Source organism: Pongo pygmaeus, chromosome 12 (genome assembly GCF_028885625.2).
Source record: "Pongo pygmaeus isolate AG05252 chromosome 12, NHGRI_mPonPyg2-v2.0_pri, whole genome shotgun sequence".
Classification (NCBI taxonomy): Eukaryota; Metazoa; Chordata; class Mammalia; order Primates; family Hominidae; genus Pongo; species Pongo pygmaeus.
Genome location: NC_072385.2, coordinates 27,500,967 through 27,523,637, shown reverse-complemented (window position 1 = coordinate 27,523,637; position 22,671 = coordinate 27,500,967). Strand labels below are relative to the sequence as shown.

The 22,671-nt window shown below is 36.5% G+C and overlaps 1 protein-coding gene and 1 non-coding gene across 6 annotated transcripts in view; both read left to right on the top strand.

The window, feature by feature from the left end:
* The window catches only part of TMEM131 (transmembrane protein 131), a 241,713-nt gene that overhangs the window by 84,633 nt on the left and 134,409 nt on the right, over positions 1-22,671 (top strand). For 3 of the 5 annotated variants that reach the window (XM_054474142.2, XM_054474143.2, XM_054474145.2), the window contains one exon: positions 5,593-5,633. In XM_054474142.2, coding sequence (XP_054330117.1) covers positions 5,593-5,633 — 41 coding nt within the window. Of the gene's footprint in view, positions 1-2,627; positions 2,679-5,592; positions 5,634-22,671 lie in introns of all 5 variants that reach the window. The other 2 variants (XM_054474141.2, XM_054474140.2) reach the window with 1 other exon arrangement.
* LOC129030958 (U7 small nuclear RNA) lies at positions 1,184-1,244 on the top strand. Its single transcript, XR_008500849.1, has one exon. It is a non-coding gene; the product is annotated as a U7 small nuclear RNA (small nuclear RNA).

Here is a 22,671-nt window from a genome sequence, read left to right as displayed (position 1 = left end):
ATGGGGAAACTGAGTTAAAATATAGCTCTTTTTACTGTTTCTTGCAACTGCATATGAATCTACAGTTATCTCAGTGAAAATTCATGTTAAAAATACATACACACAGAGAAGCACAGGAAGCAAAACAATTAGAAAGTCAGGAAAGACCCCTTTTGTGAGTCAAAAATTCTTAAAACTCCCTCACAGATGTCATCCATTTTCACTATGAGATCATTTGCAGAGAACTTTGTGGGGGAGATTGGGTTGATGAGAAGTAGGATTACATGTTGAGATCTTCATAATCAAAAGCAGACCTCATCCTCTACCTTCCCCCAACCCAGTCCTGGAAGAAGTATGTAATTTTATCTCTAAAGATGACAGAGAAGCATAGTCTCATCACCTGCAAGGAAACTGGCTCCCAGGTATATCCCTGGGGAAAGCTGCCCAGTATGTAAGTAATACTCACATGGTGCCTGGTGTGGCTTCCTGGTACCACGGGTTTGTGTGCGTGTGCTGCCTGTACCATCAAGAAGCTTAAATTCTAGGGTGTGCAGACCTTGTCTTATTTCTAAGCATCCATGCCGTGTACATAACTGCCATGTACCTCATTCTGAAGTGAGTTTCATTTTATTTTTCTAGCAAGATTAAATCTTCTGTTTAACAGTAATGCAGTATAAAAGTACGGCCATCTTAAAATTTGTTAGCAATAATATAGCCAACTTCAGCTCATGTAAGCTAAAAGTTAGTTTTAGGCATATGCAGTTCTGTCAAGGGTATGTTACTATATGAATGCAGTACTAGACCAGATCGAAGGATTTGAATTCTAACTCTTACCATTTGCTAATTTAAAACATTTAGAGGCTTCGTTTCTTTATCTGTAAAATGAATTCTGTATTTATCTCCAGTGTGTTAAGAACTGCAAGGACCACTGGAAATACAAACACAGTTGTTAAGACAGTAATGCACTTTGAATTAAAAGGCAAGGAGATGTTATTACAAATGAACATCTAAATTATTGATATCTCTATAAAATTGAGGTTGTAGTACAATGTTCAGTCTTGGCCTGTTTACGTTTTGGACCAGATAATTGATTGTAGGGTAGAAGAAAGAGTGTCCTGTGCATTACCGGGTGTTTAGCAGCAGGCCGGACTCTACACACTTAATGTTAGTGGCCCCCTGATTTGCAACAAACAAAAATGCCTCTTAGTTTTTTAACTCTTTTAGAATTTGTCCAGCATGTTTTTTTGGTGTTAATAAAAACCCACACACAGAGAAATGCTTCTGGACGTTGCCAAATGTCCCCAGGGAAACAAAATTGCCCTCAGTTGAGAACCACTGAGTTACAGGGATAAAATTATCAGATGTGTTCGTTTTATAAAAGAATTTAATAATATTTTAAAGCATATCACATATATTTTTGCCGAGGCTGGTCTATTTGATTGGAAGAAGAGTCCATTTTCCTCCCGCATATCCCCATTTGGAGTTGGGAGTGCATTCTGAGAGAAGCTGTGCTCAGATTATTTGGAATCTGCAGCCTAGTGAGGAGCAAGGTTGAAGCTGAAGTCCTTAAGTATGACAGAAGCATGGGTGGGAAGGTACCGAAAGACCAAAGAATTTAGGGGTGGGGAGGTAGGAAAGGTGTCTCCAAATTCACATGCATATACATATTTTCCTTAACACCTGAGGTGAAACAACACCCCTGTTATATCTTGTCTGTTCTAAAGAGATGTGGTGAAGAGAATTTGCAGCGAGTTAAGAATCACTAAAGTTTCTGTGATTCAGTGAAATTACCTTTGAAACATTGTAGGAGTGTCTTATATTTGATAGAAGATTAAAAAAATGCATGGCATGGGCATTTTCTAGGGCTCTGAGTACTCTTAATAGACCCTTATCTCTGGATGTGAATTCATGAGGTTCAAAGGTCCCTGCCAGTCAAATGGCAAACTATGGAATTTCCCTGTCCTCTAGAGATTGCTTTACTGTCTAATGAGGTTGATCGTCTTTTTCATATGGTTATTGGCCATTTATTTTTCTTTAGTGAATTGTCTTCTTGCCCTTTGCTTACATTTCAGTCACAACATTGGTTTTCCCATTTCCTTTTTTCCTTTTCACTGTTGAATTATAACAGTTTTTACGTATCTTTACATTGTAAAGTTATTAATGTTGCAATCCTTATTTGCCTGTTTTTATCCTTATTCAGTGTTTATTTTTGCCCATTCTCTGACCTTTGACATTTCTGCATTTTATATTAAGTTGTTATAGTTGGGTTCCAGTTGTTTGATGCAATCCTTTTGTCTTTATATAAACAGTTGAGTTTATCTTTAGTCTCACTGTAGATGTGTTTAATCTTTTCCATCTGCTTTTTATGCATTCATATTGGTTTTTGTTTTGTTTTTAATCTCTTGATAATGGGGCTCAATTTTCAGATACACTTTTAAGATATGTTTATGCCTTTATTTCTCAAATTGCTTCAGAAACAAAATAGTGTCTATTGTGATCTTCCTTATTCTCATAACACTTAAGGATGTGTTGGCATGTTCTGAGATTTTTATTCTTGTTTATTACAGTTAAATGATTATTTTTCTGTTTTGTGGCATATACTTCAAAAACAATATTTATTTTCTGCTTTTCTAACTTTATTTCCACAGATCCTTTGCATTGAGTATCTGCTTATCTTTCACAAGACAGCTTCCTCATTTGTGAGTCTTCGTATGAGTAATTTCAGTGATCAGATTCTGTCTTCATGATAATTTTTTTCTCCTCAAAAAAGTGCACATGAATGATATACTTCCTGAGTTCCTTTTCTGTAGACTTCATGTGAGACCACAGCTTCTCATGCTCTAGAATTCTGTCATAACCATTATTGATGTATAAATGACATATAATAAACTGCATGTGTTTAAATTATGTAATTTTAAAAGTTTGGCATATTTATGTACCTGTGAAATTATTACTACAATCAAGATAATGGACATGCATATCACCCTTAAAAGTCTACTTGTGCCCCTTGGTAATCCCTTTACGCTCCTCATCTTTAGGCAACCAGCAGTCTGCTTTCTGTCACTATGAGGAAGTTTACATTTTAAAACATTTTATATAAATGGAGTCATATAGAATGTACTTTTTTGAGGGTCTGGGTTGTTCCACTCAGCATAATTATTTTGAGATTAATCCGTGTTGTTTTGTGTATCAATAGCTTATTTTTATTGCTGAGTAGTATTCCATTGTACGGATATAACACAACTCGTGTCTGTTCGCCTGGGTACATGGAAGTTTGGGCTGGTGGAAATTTGGGCTGTTCCAATACTGAGCTGTAACAAAGCTGCTATGAACATTTATGTACAAGCCATTCATTGTACGGACAAATGCTTTTGTTTCTCTTGGGCATATATCTAGGAGTGGAGTGATTTGGTCATATGGTAGTGTATGTTTAACTTTGTAAGAAATTGGCTTCAAACTATACTGCAAGGCTATAGTAACCAAAACAACATGGTACTGGTACCAAAACAGGTATGTAGACCAACGGAACAGAACAGAGGCCTCAGAAATAATGACATTTATGCAGCCAACAAACATAAGAAAAAAAGCTCATCATCACTGGTCGTTAGAGAAATGCAAATCAAAACCACAATGAGATACCATCTCACCCTAGTTAGAATGGCAATCATTAAAAAGTCAGGAAACGACAGATGCTGGAGAGGATGTGGAGAAATAGGAACGCTTTTACATTGTTGTAGCATGTGTCAGAATTTTCTTCCTTTTTAAGACTGGATCATATTCCCTTGTATGTATAAATCACATTTTGTTTATCTGTTCACATGTCAATGGGCATCTGGGTTGCTTCTACCCCTTAACGGTTGTGAATAATACTGCTGTGAATGTGGGTTCATACAGTATCTTTTTGAGCCCCTGTTTTCAGTTCTTTTGGGTATATACACAGAAGTGGGATTGCTGGTCGTATGGGAATTCTATGTTTAATTTTTTTGGGGAACCACAATACTGTTTTCCATAGTGGCTACACCATTTTAATATTCACACTAACAGTGCACAAAGGTTCCAGTTTCACCACATCCTTGCCAAAGATCCTTATTTTCTTTTTAAAATTTTAAATAGTAGTCATCCAAACAGGTATGAAGTGGTATCATTGTGGTTTTGATTTGCATTTCCCTAATGGTTAGTGATGTTGAGCATCTTTTTAAGTGCCTACTGGCCATTTGTGTGTCTTCTTTGGAGAAATGTTTGAGTCCTTTGCCCACCTTTTAGTTTGATTGTTTTTCTGTTATTGAGTTGCAGGAGTTCTTGATATATTCTAGATATTAATCTCATCAGATATTTGATTTATAAATATTTTCTCCCATTGCATGGGGAATAGATGTAATTTTCATAATAAAAAGTTAAAGAAATTTTTCTTTACAGAAAATAGAAGAGCTCAACCAATACCAACTCATTTACCACCCAGACTCAATGGTTATTACCATTTTGCTGTGTTTGCTTTATCCATACACCTCCCCACACACACAAATTATTTTGCCAAGACATCTCAAAGAAAATTAAGCACACCCTTACACTTTACCTAGTATGCACCTTGAAAAAATTAGGACAGTTTTCTACATCTGCCACATTTTCTGCATAAACAGTCTCCAAAATACTATTTCAAAATAACATATATTATTGGGAAAAAATAATGCTGTTTTTTCTCATTTTGATGTAGCGGATAACCTTTTGGGATAAGTTCACTGATGGTATTCCTTATAGTGTTGGCATTTTCTCATACATCAGTAAGAACTTCCTTTTCTTCATCACCTGAAATACAGCTGTTGCCTCCAACTTCCTACTTTTTCTTATCTTCCTTATCTTCAAAACCTAAAGTAGACCAAACTTCTTCCCATGACTTCCTTACAAGGCAGAGCATTATCTGGCCTCTGCTTAGCCCTCCAGTCTCATTTTCTCCTTCTCTCCCAGCTCCAGCAGAGAGACCTGCCATCTGTTTCTTGAACATACCAACCTCTGCTCTCTATGAGGGCCTTCACATGTGCTGTTTTCTCTACCACCACCCATCCCACTGCCACACTGCTTTTTTTAATCCTTCAGGTTTTTATGTAAATATTGTCTCTTCAGACAGGCCTTCCTTCATGATGTATTTAAGTATGGCAACTATTTATTCCTGTTCACAGCACCTTTTCAATATTTTGATAATCCTATTTCAGTATATAAATATCTATTTTTTAATGACTATCTCCCTCACACACACCACCCACTGTACCTTGAGTTCCATGACAGTGGGAATCATTACCACCAGCACCTGGCAAGCAGTTAGTGAGCAGGGAACAGTCCGAGGCACAGCAGCCTCACAAAGTGATTGTCAAAGGGGCTGTTCTCAGGATGTGTCGGTTTGGCACACTTTTAAAAATCCATCGCATTACTTTCTGTTACTTCATGTGTGTTTACAATTTGATCTAGTCATTGTATGTGATTTGGAGACCAGGTTTAACCTTAAAATCCAAGTGGGTATAAAATGAATGTTGAAACTAAAATAGAATATTTTGGATATTCCATATGTCTGTAGTATAAATATTTGGCTTCAGTTTAATCATTATTTTATTCCTTTTACAGACCGAGACAACACTTGGACTCAGTTCATATCAGCAGAAAAGGTAAGTATATTTAGTAAGATAATTAACATACTTTCAGTTCCTTCTAGGGGATTCCTGTGGTTCTCCCCCCTTTCCCCTTGCTCTTTTTGGTGAAGAAGGAATAGCAAATTGTAAATCACATTATATGATTATTTCTAAGTATTTTGTGTGGGAAACCAGGTTTAAGCTTGAATGTGCACATCATGCAATTGTGTAGCGTGCCTCCCCTGTCGTGTACGAAGGGCTGTTACTCAGAGCTGAAACTCCCCTTGCTTTGTGAGAGGATCAGCTGTGTAACTCCTTAGTGGCTTCTCTTGTGGCTATCCCTGCTTTTGATGTACTGACCATTGCTGCCCTCAGTTACCAGGGTCTGCCCGCAGGCCCCCAGAGAAGGATCTCAGACCTGCGAAACCCAGTCTTGTGACTCGGAGAGACCGCTTTTAAATACAGCTTCCCTATGATAACAGGGGGATGGTTTTACCTCAGGTGTTAAGGAAAATAGGTACATGCATGTGAATTTGGAGACACTTTTCCTGCCTCCTCACAACCAAATTATTTGGTCTTTTGGTACCTTCTCACATCTGTAGAGAGACAAACTGTGCTGATTCTCTTTCCATATGCGGTGAAAGTCTGTTCTGGTGCCTAAAGGTGAGTGAGAGCTTTCTTTCAGTTGGATAAAAAAGTCCCTCCAGCAGCTTTTTTGTGTTCACTCCCAGCTCTTAATGATTGCTCCCTGGAGGACCATAGATGTAAAGGAAGTTAGCTTAGAAGGTTCAGCGTAATGGTATAGTTGCTCTTCCTGTTTGCCAGAAACAACTAGTCAGGCACCAGTACCTGTTCTAGTGAGCGCCCTTTAGTAACAATTGAAAGGCTGGCAGTGGTGTCAATAGGGCTTTCAGGTAAGGAGCACACATCATGGATTAAAGAACCCAGTTATTTTACAGTGTGTGTTTTTAGAAGTATGTTTTATTCTGTCAGCATATTTATTCCTTAAATGACAGCAAGGCAGATTTATCCTTAAAAATTATTACTATCCACTGAAATCAGACACTTAGCTACCAAAGTAGCTATGGCAACAGAAGATGTCCCCACCCTTGTTATCATCACTGCAGTTTCCATTCTGATGTAGCAGGAACAGGGAAGCATTTGTTCCTCCTAGGCCTTCATGTTTAAAGTACATCTATGAATGTCTCCAGACTAGCGAAGTGCAGACTGCATCAACAAAGAATTTTGCTTTGAGAGAGAAATATAAAATATTCAGACTATTAGTAGGACAATTAAAACTTCTTACCTCATAAATAATGAAAATTCTTTAGTATTCACTATTTTTTCTCTTTTCACTCTTTCATCTCTGCAGTAACATGGCCCTTTTTCCCCATTGTTCTGTCATTCTCTCTAATGTTATATGCCCTATTGGGACCTGCCCTGTCTGTGAATCTTGCCCAAATATTTAACACTGGCATGGGTTGTCTCCAAACCACTGCATGTCTAGCCTGATTCCTCCTTGGCTGGACCATCTAAGAACCCTAGAACTCTCTAACCACATCTAGAGCCAAAATAATGGTGAGAAAAACATATATGTTATCTTGTGATTCTTCCTTGATTCTTTATTCCAGCAATTAGGAAATTAGCGTGGAATTAGACTGCACTACATTTATGAAGATGAGGATGTTCATTCGTGATCAAAATTTGGGCTTTAAGTATTTTCCTAGTATAATGAAGAATTGACATCAGTACATAATTTATATTCTCATCTCATGCTCTACTTATCTATTATCTACTTCTATCTAAAACTTAGTGGCATAAAATAACCATTTTATGATGCTCTCAAACTGTCAGAAATTCAGGCAGGGGACAGCAAAGACAGCTTGTCTCTTCTCCATGATCTGGGGCCTCAGCTGGGGAGATTTCAGAGCTGGAAATGACTTGATGGCTGGGAGCTGGAGGCATGTTCATTACATGTTGATGCTAGTTTCTAGCTGGGACCTCAGCTGAGCTCTCAACTAGAATGCCTATATGTAGGCCTCTTTGTGTGGCCTTCACATGGGCTAGTTTGGGCTTCCTCCTAGTATGATGGCTGGACTCCAAGAGTGAATGTCCCAGAGGAAACTGGTGAAAGCTGTATCACCTTAATCTGCCCTTGGAAGTCATAATATTACTTCTGCTGCCATATGCTATTAGTCAGCAAGTCACTTAGATTGGCCTAGATTCAAGATAAGGGTGGGGAGAAAGAGCTCCCTACCTACTGATGGCAGGAATATTAGGTTTGTAGACACAATTTACAACTGTCACATTTTACATTTTGTGTGTGTGTGACCAGGATCATGAATTGGGTAAATATTTAATTCAAATTAGTATGCAGATTGGGTATGGGACTGGGTTAAGCACTAAAACATGTCTTAGTGATCCCAGGATGCTATAACAAAATACCATAGACTGAGTGGCTTAAACAACAGACATTTATTTCTCACAGTTCTAGAGGCTCAGAAGTCTAGGATCAAGGTCTTGCAGACTTGGGCCTGGCAGACTGTTTTGATGATGATGAAAGACTGATAACCATATGGACCACTAACATATACCTTAGGTGTCTTGATACCCCTTACAACTAAACCCTGAGAGGCTTACAGCATCTGTTTATAAGACCCTGTTCAAAAGCACTGCTTTGTTTTAGAGTAGATTGCGTTTTGTCACTTCATCAACACATATGCTTTATAACCTCATCAGAAGTGGTGTCTCCAATATCCTCCAGAGCTATTTGGATGTGTTTAACAGCCAGATGATATTGGCAGATCTCATTTTCTACAGGCTTTGTGCTACAGAGGCTTATCTTGAGGAGGGCCGGTGGCATCCAGGTGATGCCTGTTCCCCTACAGAGAATTTAATACATCAATTTTATGTGTTCAGCAATTTAAAGGAAGACATGAACATAATGAGGGAAAATGGACGATATAAAAAAGAAACAAATGAAGCCTCTAGAGTTGGAAAATATTGTTTCTGAAATGAGTGTTTCACTGGATAGGATTAAGAACAACCTAGACATTGCAAAAGAAAAGCTTAGTGAGTTTGAAGACAGTGACAGCAGTAATTTAAACTGAAGCACAGGGAGAAAAATGACTAAAAAACAAATAAACCCTTGGCGACCTCTGGTACAGTAGTAGCAAGCAGTCTAACACATGTCTAAGTGAGTTCCTAGGAATTGGGAAAGGGAGTAGCTGTTGAAGAACTTTAATAAACCTGAAGCAAGAGTAACACAGAAAGTCAAACCAAGCCAGATAATATTCAAGCTGTCGAAAATCAGTCATAGAGAAACAGCCAGGGAAGAAAACTAAATATAGTAGTTCAAAAGATAGGAATGACTGCTGGTTGTTCATTAAGGACGAATGCAACCCTAAAACCAATGAAATGACATTTTTAAAGTACCAAAAGAAAAAATTGCTAATCTAAAACACTGCATCCAGCAGGAATATCCTTCAAAAAAAAATGAAGACATTTTCAGACAAAACTGAGAAAATTTGCAGTAGACTGGCGCTTTTAAGAAATGTTACAGGCTAAAGGTAGTTAACCATTTGAGGTGAAAACACAGATCCTATGAAGAATAAAGACCACCAAAAAGGCAAAAATATGTGGAAAAATATAAAAAATGTTTTCTGGTTAAGAAAATGTTAAATTCTAACATTTTAAAAACAAAAATGATTGTTTATAACATGTATACATTGCATGTGTGATAACAGCCCAAAGGACAGGAGGGTTGCATGGAAGAATTGAGTTATAAGGTTCTTAGATGATACGTAAAGTAGTACAATATTATTTGAAGTTAAACTGTGGTAGTATGAAATAAGCCCCACACGAAACATTAAAATCATTAAAAAAAAAAAAAAGAACTATAGCCAATAAACTAGTCATGAAGATAAAATGAAATACTAAATGAATACTCAGTTGATCTAAAAGAAGGCATAAACAGAACAAGAGGAATAAAAAGCAGATGGGAAAAATAGAAAACAAATGACAGTATGGTAGACTTAAACCCAAACATATCAGATACTGTAGTAAATGAATAATTTCAACACCAATTGTCAGATTATATTTAAAAAGCAAGACCCAAGCATATTTTGTCTACAAGAACTTTATTTTAACTTTGTATTTAATATTTTACCTTTTGTTTTAAAATAATTTTAGAGAAAAGATGGAAAAATAGTACAAATAATTCTTACATCTTCTTGACCCAAATTCCTCATTTGTTAAGGTTTTTTCATATTTGCTTTATCACTCCTAATCTCGCTTTTTTAACTCTCTCCTTTTCATTCCCTCCCCATAGCTACCTTTTTATACATACATGTACATGTATTTATAATTTTTCTGAAGCATTTGAAAATCATTTGTAGACATGATGCTATTTTACCCCTAAATATTTCAGTGTGTATTTCTTATAAACATGAACATTGTTTTAGAGATCATCATATACTCATCAAATTCAGGAAATTAAGACTGTCTCATACTGCTGTTTAATCTAGAGGCCTCACTGGAATTTTGTAAATTGTCCCATTAACATCTTTTAAAAAATTTTGGGTCCAGGGTTCAGACCCTCATATTTAATTTTCACTTCTCTTTAGTCTCTAATGTAGAACTATTGATTTGTCTTTCTTACTCTCTTAGAACTTTGACATTTTTGAAGAGTAGATGCTGTTTATTTTATAGAATAACCCGGATGGTCCCGGGCATGGTGGCTCATGGCCTATAATCCTAGCACTTTGAGAAGCTGAGGCGGTGGATTGCCTGAGTTCAGGAGTTCGAGACCAGCCTGGGCAACACGGTGAAACCCCATCTCTACTAAAATACAAAATGTGCCTGTAATCCGAGCTACTCAGGAGGCTGTGACAGGAAAATTGCTTGAACCCGGGAGGCGGAGATTGCACCATTGCACTCCAGCCTGGGCAAGACTCCGTCTCAAAATAAATAAATAACTAAATAAATAAAATAAACCCAGCTAGAGTTTTCTGTTATTTACTCATTATTTGATTCAGAATTTGCATTTTTGGTGGAATATTACTGAAGTTTGTGTCTCTCCCAATGCATCCTATCAGGAAGCACTTGGTGTCTCTTTTTTCCATTTTTCTCTTATAATTCATAAGTGTCTTGCAGGGAAGTACTTTGAGACTGTGCAAGTACTGTGTTTTACATGAAACTCTGACTAGTTTTAGAATTTATTGATGATTCTTGCCTGGAACAGTTAATGCGCTGGCTGGGTTTTCTAAAAATTCTATCACACTTAATCTATGTTTCTTAGTTGACATTCTGATTGAAGTTAAGATTAAGGTCACAGTTCATTTTTATCCAGGTATTTCACCATCATTTGCGCTGTCATAAAAAAATCACACGTGCTTAGTTAGGTCTATTCTGTGTCACTTACGTGTCCCCAGCAATCATTGAGTACTTCTTACTTTCTGGTATGTTAGGATGTTCCAGGCTTGTTTTGTAATTTTCTTGCCACAGCCCTGGAACAACCTGTTTCTCGAAAGACTCCTGCTTCATTTTAGTGGAAGATAATACTGAAAAATTAATCTTTATGTGCCATGTGTACTCATTGCTACTGTGATGTATTAGGGTTCTCTTAGAGGGACAGAACTGTTAGGATAAATATATAAAGGGGAGTTTATTAAGTATTAATTTACACGATCACAAGGTCCCACAATAGGCTGTCTGCTAGCTGAGGAGCAAGGAGAGCCAGTCTGAGTCCCAAACTGAAGAATTTGGGAGACCAGCGTTCAAGGGCGAGAACCATCCAGCACAGGAGAAAGATGTAGGCTTGGAGGCTAGGCCCATCTCTCTTTTCATTTTTCCTGCCTGCTTTACATTTGCTGGAAGCTGATTAGATTGTGCCCACCAGACTAAGGGTGGATCTGCCTTCCCCAGCCCACTGACTCAGATGTTAATCTCTTTTTGGCAACACCCACACAGACACACCCAGAATTGATACTTTGTATCATATCCTTCAATCTAATCAAGTTAACACTCAGTATTAACCATCACAAGTGGTGTCATTACTAGTGAGGTGTCATTATCTCTAGACTCTCTTAGTAAAAGGAAGAAAATGTTTATGTTTACGTGTATAAATATGTACAGTATACACAAACATTCCTATTCTTGTATCTGTGTATATTAAAAACCATGAGTTACTGATGCCTCCAATTTTGATACAAAACCAGTGTTCTGTCTATTCTGTTTCTGTCCATTCTCCAACAATGAGAAATCTGGCTCCAGTTATCTGTCTACAGTAAGTGTATTGATTTGTTCAATCCTAGAATACAGATAAATTAGTTTCAAAATTAACTGATACAGCCATAAAAAAAGAGTATAGTGTCTGTTTAGAGTTCATGTTTTTTCTTTAATCTGAGTGTATATTGTCAAAATACTGTATTTTAAATTTACATGGGTTATAATGTTCTTCATCTTTCTCTTCATCCTTCTCCCACCCCCACACCCATCTGTGTTGTACATTTTAAATGAAGTTTAGTTTATTTGTTTCTATCTATATTCCATTTAGGATTTTTACTCTACTTTTAAAAATTTTTTTTATTATTACATAATACATATTGATGGGGTACATGTGATAGTTTGATACATGCATAGACTGTGTAATGATCAAATCAGGGTGTTTAGGATATGCATCACCTTGAACATTTATCATTTCTTTGTGTTAGGAACATTTCCAATCTTCTCTTCTAGTGACTTTGAAATATATAATATATGGTTGCTAACTATAGTCACTCTGCCCTGCTGTTAAAAACTAGGGCTTATTCCTTCTGTCTATTAATAACTGTATACTTGAGCCCAGTAGCCTACCTCTCTTCATCCTCCCTCTCACACCAAAAAGCAAATGCTTCCCAGCCTCTGGTGACTGTCATTCTACTCTTTACCTTCACAAGATAAACTTTTTTAGCTCCCTTCTATAAGTCAGAACATGCAGTATTTGCTTTTCAGTGCCTTGCCTGTTTCACTTAACATAAACTCCAGTTCCATCTATGTTGCTGAAAATAACAGGATTTTATTCTTTTTTATGGCTGAATAATATTCCATTGTGTTTAATATATACCAATTTTCTTTGTTCATCCATCGATGGACACTTAGGTTGATTTCATATCTTTGCTACTGTGAGTAGTGCTACGGTAAACATGGGGTTGCAGGTGTATCTTTGAAATACTGATTTCTTTCCCTTTAGATAAATAGCCAGTAGTGGAACTGCTGGGTCAACTCCTATCTCTCACCATATACAAAAATCAACTCAAAATGGATTAAAGACTTATATCTAAGACCGGAAACTATAAAACTACTTGAAGAAAACATAGAGGAAATGTTCCAAGACATTGCTGTAGGCTAAGATTTTAAGGCTAAGATCTCAAAAGCATAAGCAACAAAAATATCCCCATTTAAAAAATTTACTTTTGTGCCATTATTTTTTTACCCACTGTCCTACATATGAGCATTTCATTTGTTTCCCGTATTTTGCAATCGCAAACAGTGCTTCAAAGAATAATATCTTGTGTATGTATTTTCGTACTTTTGAAGGTTATATTCAGGGTAAATTCCTACAACTTGAATTGCTCAATCAAAAGATAAATGTAGCTGTAATTTGTATTGTTGAATGTATATGTTTAGAAATGACTAATGGTTATATGAAAAAAATGCTCAGCATGGCCAGTCATCAGGAATGCAAATCAAAACAAAGATGCGTTATCATCTCACACCTGTTAGAAAGGCTGTCATCAAAAAGACAAAAGATAACAAATATTGACCAAGAATGTGTAGAAAAGGGAACCCTGGTTCACTGTTGGTGGGAATGTAAATTAGTATAGCTATTATGGAAAACAGTGTGGCAGTTGCTAAAAAAAATTAAAAATAGAATGTGATCCAGCAAATTCATCACTAGGTATATATACAAGAGAAATGAAATAATTATGTCAAAGAGATAGCTGCATTCTCATGTTCATTGAAGCATTGTTCACAATAGCCAAGACAGGGAGGAATCAACCTAAGTGTTCATCAGTGGACACATGGATAATGAAAATGTGGGGGTGTATGTGTGTGTGTCTGTTTGGATTCTTAATAGTATTCCACACATATATAGTGGAATACTGATAAGCCTTAAAAAATAAGGAAATCCTGTCATTTATGACAACATGGATGAACTTGGAGGACATTATGTTAAATGTGATAAGCCAAGTACAGAAAGATGAATAATGCATGATCTCACTTAAATGGAGAATGTAGAAGCAGAGAGTAGAATGGTGGTTACCAGAGCTTGAGGGTGGGGACCAGGGAGATTTGAGAGATGTTAGTCAAAAGACACAAAATTTCAGTTAGAAGGTGTAAGTGCAGCTTAGCAGTTTTTGGACTTTATGATGGTGCCAAAGCACAATATATATTCAGTAGAAACAGTATTTCACATTTTGAATTTTGATCTTTCCTGGGCTAGCTGTACAATACTCTCTTGCAGCTTTCAGTCAGCCACACAATCCAGAGAGTAAACGACCGATACTCTACCTGTACCATGTTACCAGATGACTTTGCCCAACAGTAGTCTGATGTAAGTGTTCTGAGCATGTTTAAGGGGAGACTAGGCTACCTTAAAAGTAAGTTGGTGTATTAAATACATTATTGACTTGTGATTTTCAACTTATGATGGATTTATTGGTATGTCACCTCATCATAAGTCAAGAAGCATCTGTATCGTATACTTGAAAATTGCTGAGAGAGTAGATTTTGTGTTCTTACCATAAAAAATGATAACTATGTGAGGTAATGCATGTATTAGCTCAATGTAGCCATTCTACAATGTGTACATATTTTAAAATTTGTTGTACATCATAAATGTATACAGTTGGCACTTGTCAAATAGGGAAAGGGATAGATATAAAGTTTATGTTTAGGATAAATTCCTAGAAGTGGGGTTGGTGAGTCAAAAATAAATGCTGACATTGTTTCATTAAGCATTACCAGATTCTCCTTCAAGGTCTGTGCCACCTTGCATTCCCTCATTGGTGAAAAAAGAGTGCCTGTTTCCCACATCCTTTCCAACAGAATGTGTTGCATTTTTAATTTTTGCTGATCTGATAGGTCAGAAATTTTATCACAGTGTAGTTTTAGTTTGTCTTTAATTATGTGTAAGGTTAACCATCTCCTGGTATTTAAGAGCCAGGCTTATATTTGTCTTTTGATGTTGTCTGTTCATGTCTGTTCTACCCATTTTTCTATGGTGCTTTTAATTTTTTCTGATTCAGTTAAGAGTTCTTTATATATTGGAGATATTAGTCCTATTTTGCAAATATCTTCTCCTGTTCATCAGTAGTCTTGATTTTGAAGAAATGCACTTCTTCATAAGTATGCAAGTAGGTTAAATGTAAAAAGACCTAGGAAAACAAGTAAACACTAAAATGCTGGGGTGGTTATGTTACTCTCAGACAAAGTAGACTTTAGGACAGGGAATATTATCAGAGATAAAGAAGGACATTTTACAGTTATGAAGGAGACAGTCCCCCAGGTAGATACAACAATCCCAGATTCTAATATTGGAGCTTTAAAGTACGTGAAGAAAAAAAATGAATAAAACTAAGGGAAGATTTCAACATTCATCTGTTAGTAACTGATAAAATAGATGGAAAATCAGTAAGGGTGTAGATTTGAAGAACACTATTAAGTAACTTGACCTAATAGGTATTTATTAAACACTACATCCACGAAGAGCAGATTATATAGATTATACTCTCTGATTATAGCAAAATTAAATTAGAAATCAGTAACAATGAAAATCCAGATATTTTATAATTAGAAATTAAACCAGAAGCTTTTCAATACTCATGGGTTAAGAAAGAAAGAAATAAGGGATATTAGAAAATGCTTTGAAAACAAAAGTATAACATATCTTAATCTGCTTGGGCTAGACTGCCATAACAAAATACCATGGGTGGCTTAAACAATAGACATTTATTTTCTCACAGTTTGGAATCTGGAAGTCTGAAATCAGGTGTCAGCGTAGTCAGTTTACACTGAGACCTGTTTTCCTAGCTTGTAGGTGGCAGCCATTCCACTGTGTAACTCACATGCCCTCTTTGTGCACACGTATGCATGGGGGCTTTCTGGTGTCTCTTTTTGTAAGGATACTAATCCCATTATATTAGGGCCCCCACCATTATAACCTCATTTAACCTTAATTGCCTGCTTATAGACCCTGTCTCCACATAATAGTCATAGTGGGGATTAGGGCTTCAATATATGAATTTGGGAGGTAGCGGGTGGGGTGGGGAGAATTCAATTCATAGAACAGCATACCAAGTTTTCTGGAATTTCGCCAAAGCAGTATTTAAATAGACATTTATAGCTTTAAAAGTTTATATCAGATAGAAGAAAAATTTTAAAATGAACAATTTACATTTCCAGTTTAAGACATAGAGCATCAACTTTAAGTAGAAGAAAATAAAGGATATACTATAAATCAATTAAATAGAAAGTGGAAAAAACATCAATGTAAACAAAAACTGATTATTTGAATGTAGCTAGATTGGTTAAGAAAATAAGGCAGACAAAAAAAATCAGTAATGAAATAGGGGATATCACTACAGATTTTATAAACATTCAAAGAACAAAAGAAATTATGAATCCCTTCATTCTCAAATTCAGCAATTTAGATGAAGTGGTCAAATACTTGAAAGATACAAATTATTAAAACTAACCAAGAGAGAATTAGAAAATGAGTTTTTAAATATCTGTTAAAGACATAGAATTTACAGTTTTAAACCTTTCCACAAAGAAAACTGCAGGCTCATATGACTAAACTGGTAAATTCGATCAGACGCCTAGTGAAAAATTACTAGTCTTACATAAACGCTTTTAGAAAAGACAGGAATAGAATGTCCTTCCTTACACGTTTTATGAGGTGATTATTGCAGGCATTATAGAAAGCTAGAAGCTACATCTCTTCAAACATATATTCAGAAATCTCTAACAGAATATTAGCAAATCAAATGCAGAAACATGATAACAAGGTAATGCATCATGACCAAAAGGGGTTTATCCTAGGAATGCAAGATTAATATTTGAAAACAATATAATTTTTCTTGTTAACAAAATTTTAAAAGCCTTTGTAATTATTTGAATAGATGTAGAAAAAGCCTGTGACAACATTCAGCATCTGTTCAGCACATTAAGAATAGAAAGGAATGTCTTTAACCTGATAAAGAGTATCTATGGAAAAGTAACAGTTAACATGATATTAATGGTAAAAGATTGAATGCTTGCTTTCTAAGATTGGGAAAGTGGCAAGGATGTCCCCTTTCATCACTTACATTAAACATTGTACTGGATGTGGTAGTCATTACATTAAGACAAGAAACAGAAATAAGAGCCATCTGGTTGGAAAGGAAAAACAAAAAGGATTTTGTCTACAAACCATGTGATTGTGTGCATAGAAAGTCCTAAGGAATATACCAAAAAGTAATACAGTCAATAATCAGAAGTAACTGATTTCTTCATAATAAGTACAAAAATAAAATGTTGTAGAAAAATGTCATTTACAATGGCATAAATCACTGCATACTTTGGGATAAATTTAACAAAAAAATGTTGAGACCTGTACACTGAAAACTGTAATATGATAGAGTAATTAAAGAACTCCTAGATATATTGAGAAAGATTCCGCGTTCATGGATTGGAAGACTGTGAAGATGATAATTCTCCCCAGATCAGTTTTAGATTAAGCAATTCCAATAGAAATTTCAACAGACAATTTTTTATTTAGAAATCGATAAGCTGCTTTTCAAGATTAGATGGAAAACATTAAGCATCTAGAATAGACCAAACAAGTTTTAAAAAGAATAAACAAATCAGAAGATTTAAACTACATGTTTTGAAGATGAAGTTTAAAACTTCTTGTCCAAATGTGCCAAGGTAATTCAATGGCACAAGAATAATACTCTTTTTCAGCAGGGGTTACAATCCTAGTCTCTGATGAAACAGACTTGAAACCAACAAAGATCAAAAGAGACAAAGAAGGCCATTACATAATGGTAAAGGGATCAATGCAACAAGAAGAGCTAACTATCCTAAATATATATGCACCCAATACAGGAGCACCCAGATTCATAAAGCAAGTTCTTAGAGACCTACAAAGAGACTTCGACTCCTACACAATAATAGTGGGAGACTTTAACACCCACTGCCAATATTAGACAGATCAACAAGACAGAAAATCAACAAGGATATTCAGGACTTGAACTCAGCTCTGGACCAAGCGAACCTAATAGACATCTGCAGAACTCTCCACCCCAAATCAACAGAATATACATTCTTCTCAGCACCACATCACATTTATTCTAAAATTGACCACATAATTGGAAGTAAAACACTCCTCAACATATGTAAAATAACAGAAATCATAACAAACAGTTTCTCAGATCACAGTGCAATCAAATTCGAACTCAGGATTAAGAAACTCACTTAAAACTGCACAACTACATGGAAGTTCAACAACCTGCTCCTCAATGACTACTGGGTAAATAACGAAATGAAGGCAGAGAAAAGATGTTCTTTGAAACCAATGAGAACAAAGACACAATGTGCCGGAATCTCTGGGACACATTTAAAGCAATGTGCAGAGGGAAATTTATAGCACTAAATGCTCACAAGAGAAAGCAGGAAAGATCTAAAATCGACACCATAACATCAAAATTAAAAGAACTAGAGAAGCAAAAGCAAACAAATTCAAAATCTAGCAGAAGATAAGAAATAACCAAGATCAGAGCAGAACTGAAGGAGATAGAGACACAAAAAACCCTTCAGAAAATCAATGAATCCAGCTGTGTTTTTCAAAAGATCAACAAAATAGATCACTAGCCAGACTAATGAGGAAAAGAGAGAAGAATCAAATCGATGCAATAAAAAATGATAAAGGGGATATTACCACTTATCCAACAGAAATACAAACTGCCATCAGAGAATACCATGAACACCTCTACGCCAATAAACTAGAAAACCTAGAAGAAATAAATTCCTGGACACATACACTCTCTCAAGTCTAAATCAGGAAGGAGTCAAATCCCTGAATAGACCAATAACAAGTTTGGAAATTGAGGCAATAATTAATAGCCTACCAACCAAAAAAAGTCCAGGACCAGACAGATTCACAGCCAAATTCAACCAGAGGTACAAAGAGGAACTGGTACCATTCCTTCTGAAACTACTCCAGTCAGTAGAAAAAGAGAGAATCCTCCTTAACTCATTTTATGAGGCCAGCATCGTCTGATCCAAAACCTGGCAGAGACACAACAAAAAAAGAAAATTTCAGGCAGATATCCCTGATGAACATCAATGCGAGAAGCCTCAATAAAATACTGACAAACCAAATCCAGCACCACACCAAAAGGGTTATCTACCACGATCAAGTCGGCTTCATCCCTAGGATGCAAGGCTGGTTCAACATATGCAAATCAATAAACGTAATCCATCACATAAACAGAACCAATGACAAAAACCACATGACTAGCTCAATAGATGCAGAAAAGGCCTTAAACAGAATTCAACACCCTTCATGCTAAAAACTGTCAATAAATTAGGTATTGATGGAACATATCTCAAACTAACAAGAGCTATTTATGACAAACCCACAGCCAATATCATGCTGAATGGGCAAAAACTGGAAGCATTCCCTTTGAAAACTGGCACAAGACAAGGATGCCTTGTCTCACCACCCCTATTCAACATAGTATTGGAAGTTCTGGCCAGGGCAATCAGGCAAGAGAAAGAAATAAAGAATATTCACATAGGAAAGGAGGAAGTCAAGTTGTCTCTGTTTGCAGATGAAATGATAGTATATTTAGAAAACCCCATCATCTCAGCCCAAAATCTCCTTAAGCTGATAAGCAACTTCAGCAAAGTCTCAGGATATTTCAATGTGCAAAAATCACAAGCGTTCCTATACACTAATAACAGAGAGCCAAATCATGAGTAACTCCCATTCACAATTGCTACAAAGAGAACAAAATACCTAGGAATCCAACTTACAAGGGATATGAAGGACCTCTTCAAGGAGAACTGCAAACCACTGCTCAAGGAAATTAAGAGAGGACACAAACAAATGGAAAAACATTCCATGCTCATGGATAGGAAGAATCAATATCGTGAAAATGGCCATACTGCCCAAAGTAATTTATAGATTCAATGCTATCCCCATCAAGCTACTATTGACTTTCTTCACAGAATTGAAAAAAACTACTTTAAACTTCATATGGAACCAAAAAAGAACCCACGTAGCCAAGACAACTCTAAGCAAAAAGAACAAGGCTGGAGGCATCATGCTACCTGACTTCAAATTATACTACAAGGCTGCAGTAACCAAAACAGCATGGTACTGGTACTAAAACAGATACATAAACCAATAGAACAGAAGTGAGGCCTCAGAAATAACACCACACATCTACAACCATCTGATCTTTTGACAAACCTGACAAAAGCAATGGAGAAAGGATTCCCTATTTAATAAATGATGTTGGGAAGACTGGCCAGCCATATGCAGAAAACTGAAACTGGACCCTTTCGTTATACCTTATACAAAAATTATCTCAAGATGGATTAAAGACTTAAAATGTAAGACCTAAAACCATAAAAATCCTAGAAGAAAACCTAGGCAATACCATTCAGGATGTAGGCATGGGCAAAGACTTCATGTCTAAAACACCAAAAGCAACGGCAGCAAAAGCCAAAATTGACACATGGGATCTAATTAAAGACTTTCTGCACAGCAAAAGGAACGATCATCAAGAGTGAACAGGCAGCCTACAGAATGGGAGAAAATTTTTGCAATCTGTCTGACAAAGAGCTGATATCCAGAATCTACAAAGAACTTAAATTTACAAGAAAAAAACATCAAAAAGTGGGTGAAGGATGTGAACAGACACTTCTCAAAAGAAGACATTTATGCAGCCAACAAACATATGAAAAAAAGCTCATCATCACTGGTCATTAGAGAAATGCAAATCAAAACTACAATGAGATACCATCTCACACCAGTTAGAATGGCGATCATTAAAAAGTCAGGAAATGACAGATGCTGGAGAGGATGTGGAGAAATAGGAACGCTTTTACGCTGTTGGTGGGAGTGTAAATTAGTTCAACCATTGTGGAAGACAGTGTGGTGATTCCTCAGGGACCTAGAACTAGAAATACCATTTGACTCAGTAATCCCATTACTGGGTATATACCCAAAGGACTATAAATCATTCTGCTATAAAGACACATGCACACATGTGTTTATTGCAACACTATTCACTATAGCAAAGACTTGGAACCAACCCAAATGTCCATCAATGATAGAGTGGATAAAGAAAATGTGGCACATATACACCATGAAATACTATGCAGCCATAAAAAAGGATGAGTTCATGCCCTTTGCAGGGACATGGATGAAGCTGGAAACCATCATTCTCAGCAAACTAACACAAGAACAGAAAACCAAACACCTCATGTTCTCACTCATATGTGGGAATTGAACAATGAAAACACATGGACACGGGAAGGGGAACATCACACACTGGGGCCTGTCGGGGGTTGGGCAGCTAGGGGAGAGATAGCATTAGGAGAAGTACCTAATACGGGTGATGGGTTGATGGGTGCAGCAAACCACCATGGCACATGTATACCTGTGTAACAAAACTGCCCGTTCTGCACATGTACCCCAGAATTTAAAGTGTATTAAAAAATCTTTTTCAACAAATGATACTAGGCCTACTGGATATTTACAGAGAAAGAAAAAGTGAACTTTAATCTTTAACTCACACCATCGCCACAATTAACTTAAAACAGACAATAATAAATAGGCTCATGTCTAAAAGTTAAAGGTGTAAAACTTTTAGGATAAAACCAAGCTTTTCATAGAAATATTTGCAAACTGGACAAAGTTTTAAAATACCAGAAACACATACCATAAAAGAAAAAATGAGGCCGGGCACAGTGGCTCACGCCTATAATTCTAACACTTTGGGAGGCTGCAGTGAGAGGATCACTTGAGACTAGGAGTTTGAAACTAGCCTGGGGAACATAGTGACACCCTGTATCTACAAAAAATAATAATAAATTAGCTAGTTGTGGTGGTGTGTGTCTGTATTCCCAGCTGCTTGGGAGGATGAGGCAAGAGGGTGGCTTGAGCCCAGGAGGTCAAGGCTGCAGTGACCCATGATTGGACCACTAACTGCACTCCAGCATGGGCGACAGAGTGAGACCCTATCTCAAAAAAGAAAAAGTGATCATCATTTCGACCTCATCAGAATTTAAAACAGGCTCTTCAAAAGACACCATTAATAAAAGGAAAAGGTAAACCAGGACCAGGGTAAAAATATTTGCAGCGCATAACAGAGAACTCTTACAACTGAATAGTAAGACAGACATCCCAGTTAAAAAACTTACCACAGACGTTTACAAAAGAAGATACCTAATTGTACACCAAGTAAATGGAAAGATGGTCAACATTATTCATCATTAGGGAAGTGCAAATTAAAACTAAAAATGTGTTTATGGGAGAATATATATCATATAGGAGAAGTCCTATTCATTTCTTTTAAATCACTGTTTATTTAGCTGGCTCTTTAATAAAAGTCATATTTGAAATCAATTTAAACTGCTGGTGACTTTGATAGTTTTACTAGTTAAGGCACTTCCTTCCCCACCTCTTATTTGTGGCTGTAATGTTTGTGGATCAAGATGCAAAATAGTGGCTCCTAAATGTGAGGGTGCTTAAAAATGCAGGTTTCTGGGGTCCATTCTGCTTACAAGGAATTAGATTCTGGAGGTGGGGCCCCAGAATCTGCATTTCCACAAGCATTGTAGATGTTTATGATGCAGGTACATCACAAACAATTGTTTTAAAAATGCTGGGCCAAAGAGTATCTTTTGTTTAGGTAGTAGTTGATCCTAGGAAAACATTTTAAACTCCCAGAGACCCAAGAAGCTTGATTTGGAAGTTTCCTGCTCAACTTTGACCTGACAGTTCAACAAGCAGTATGACCATTTCCCACAAGAT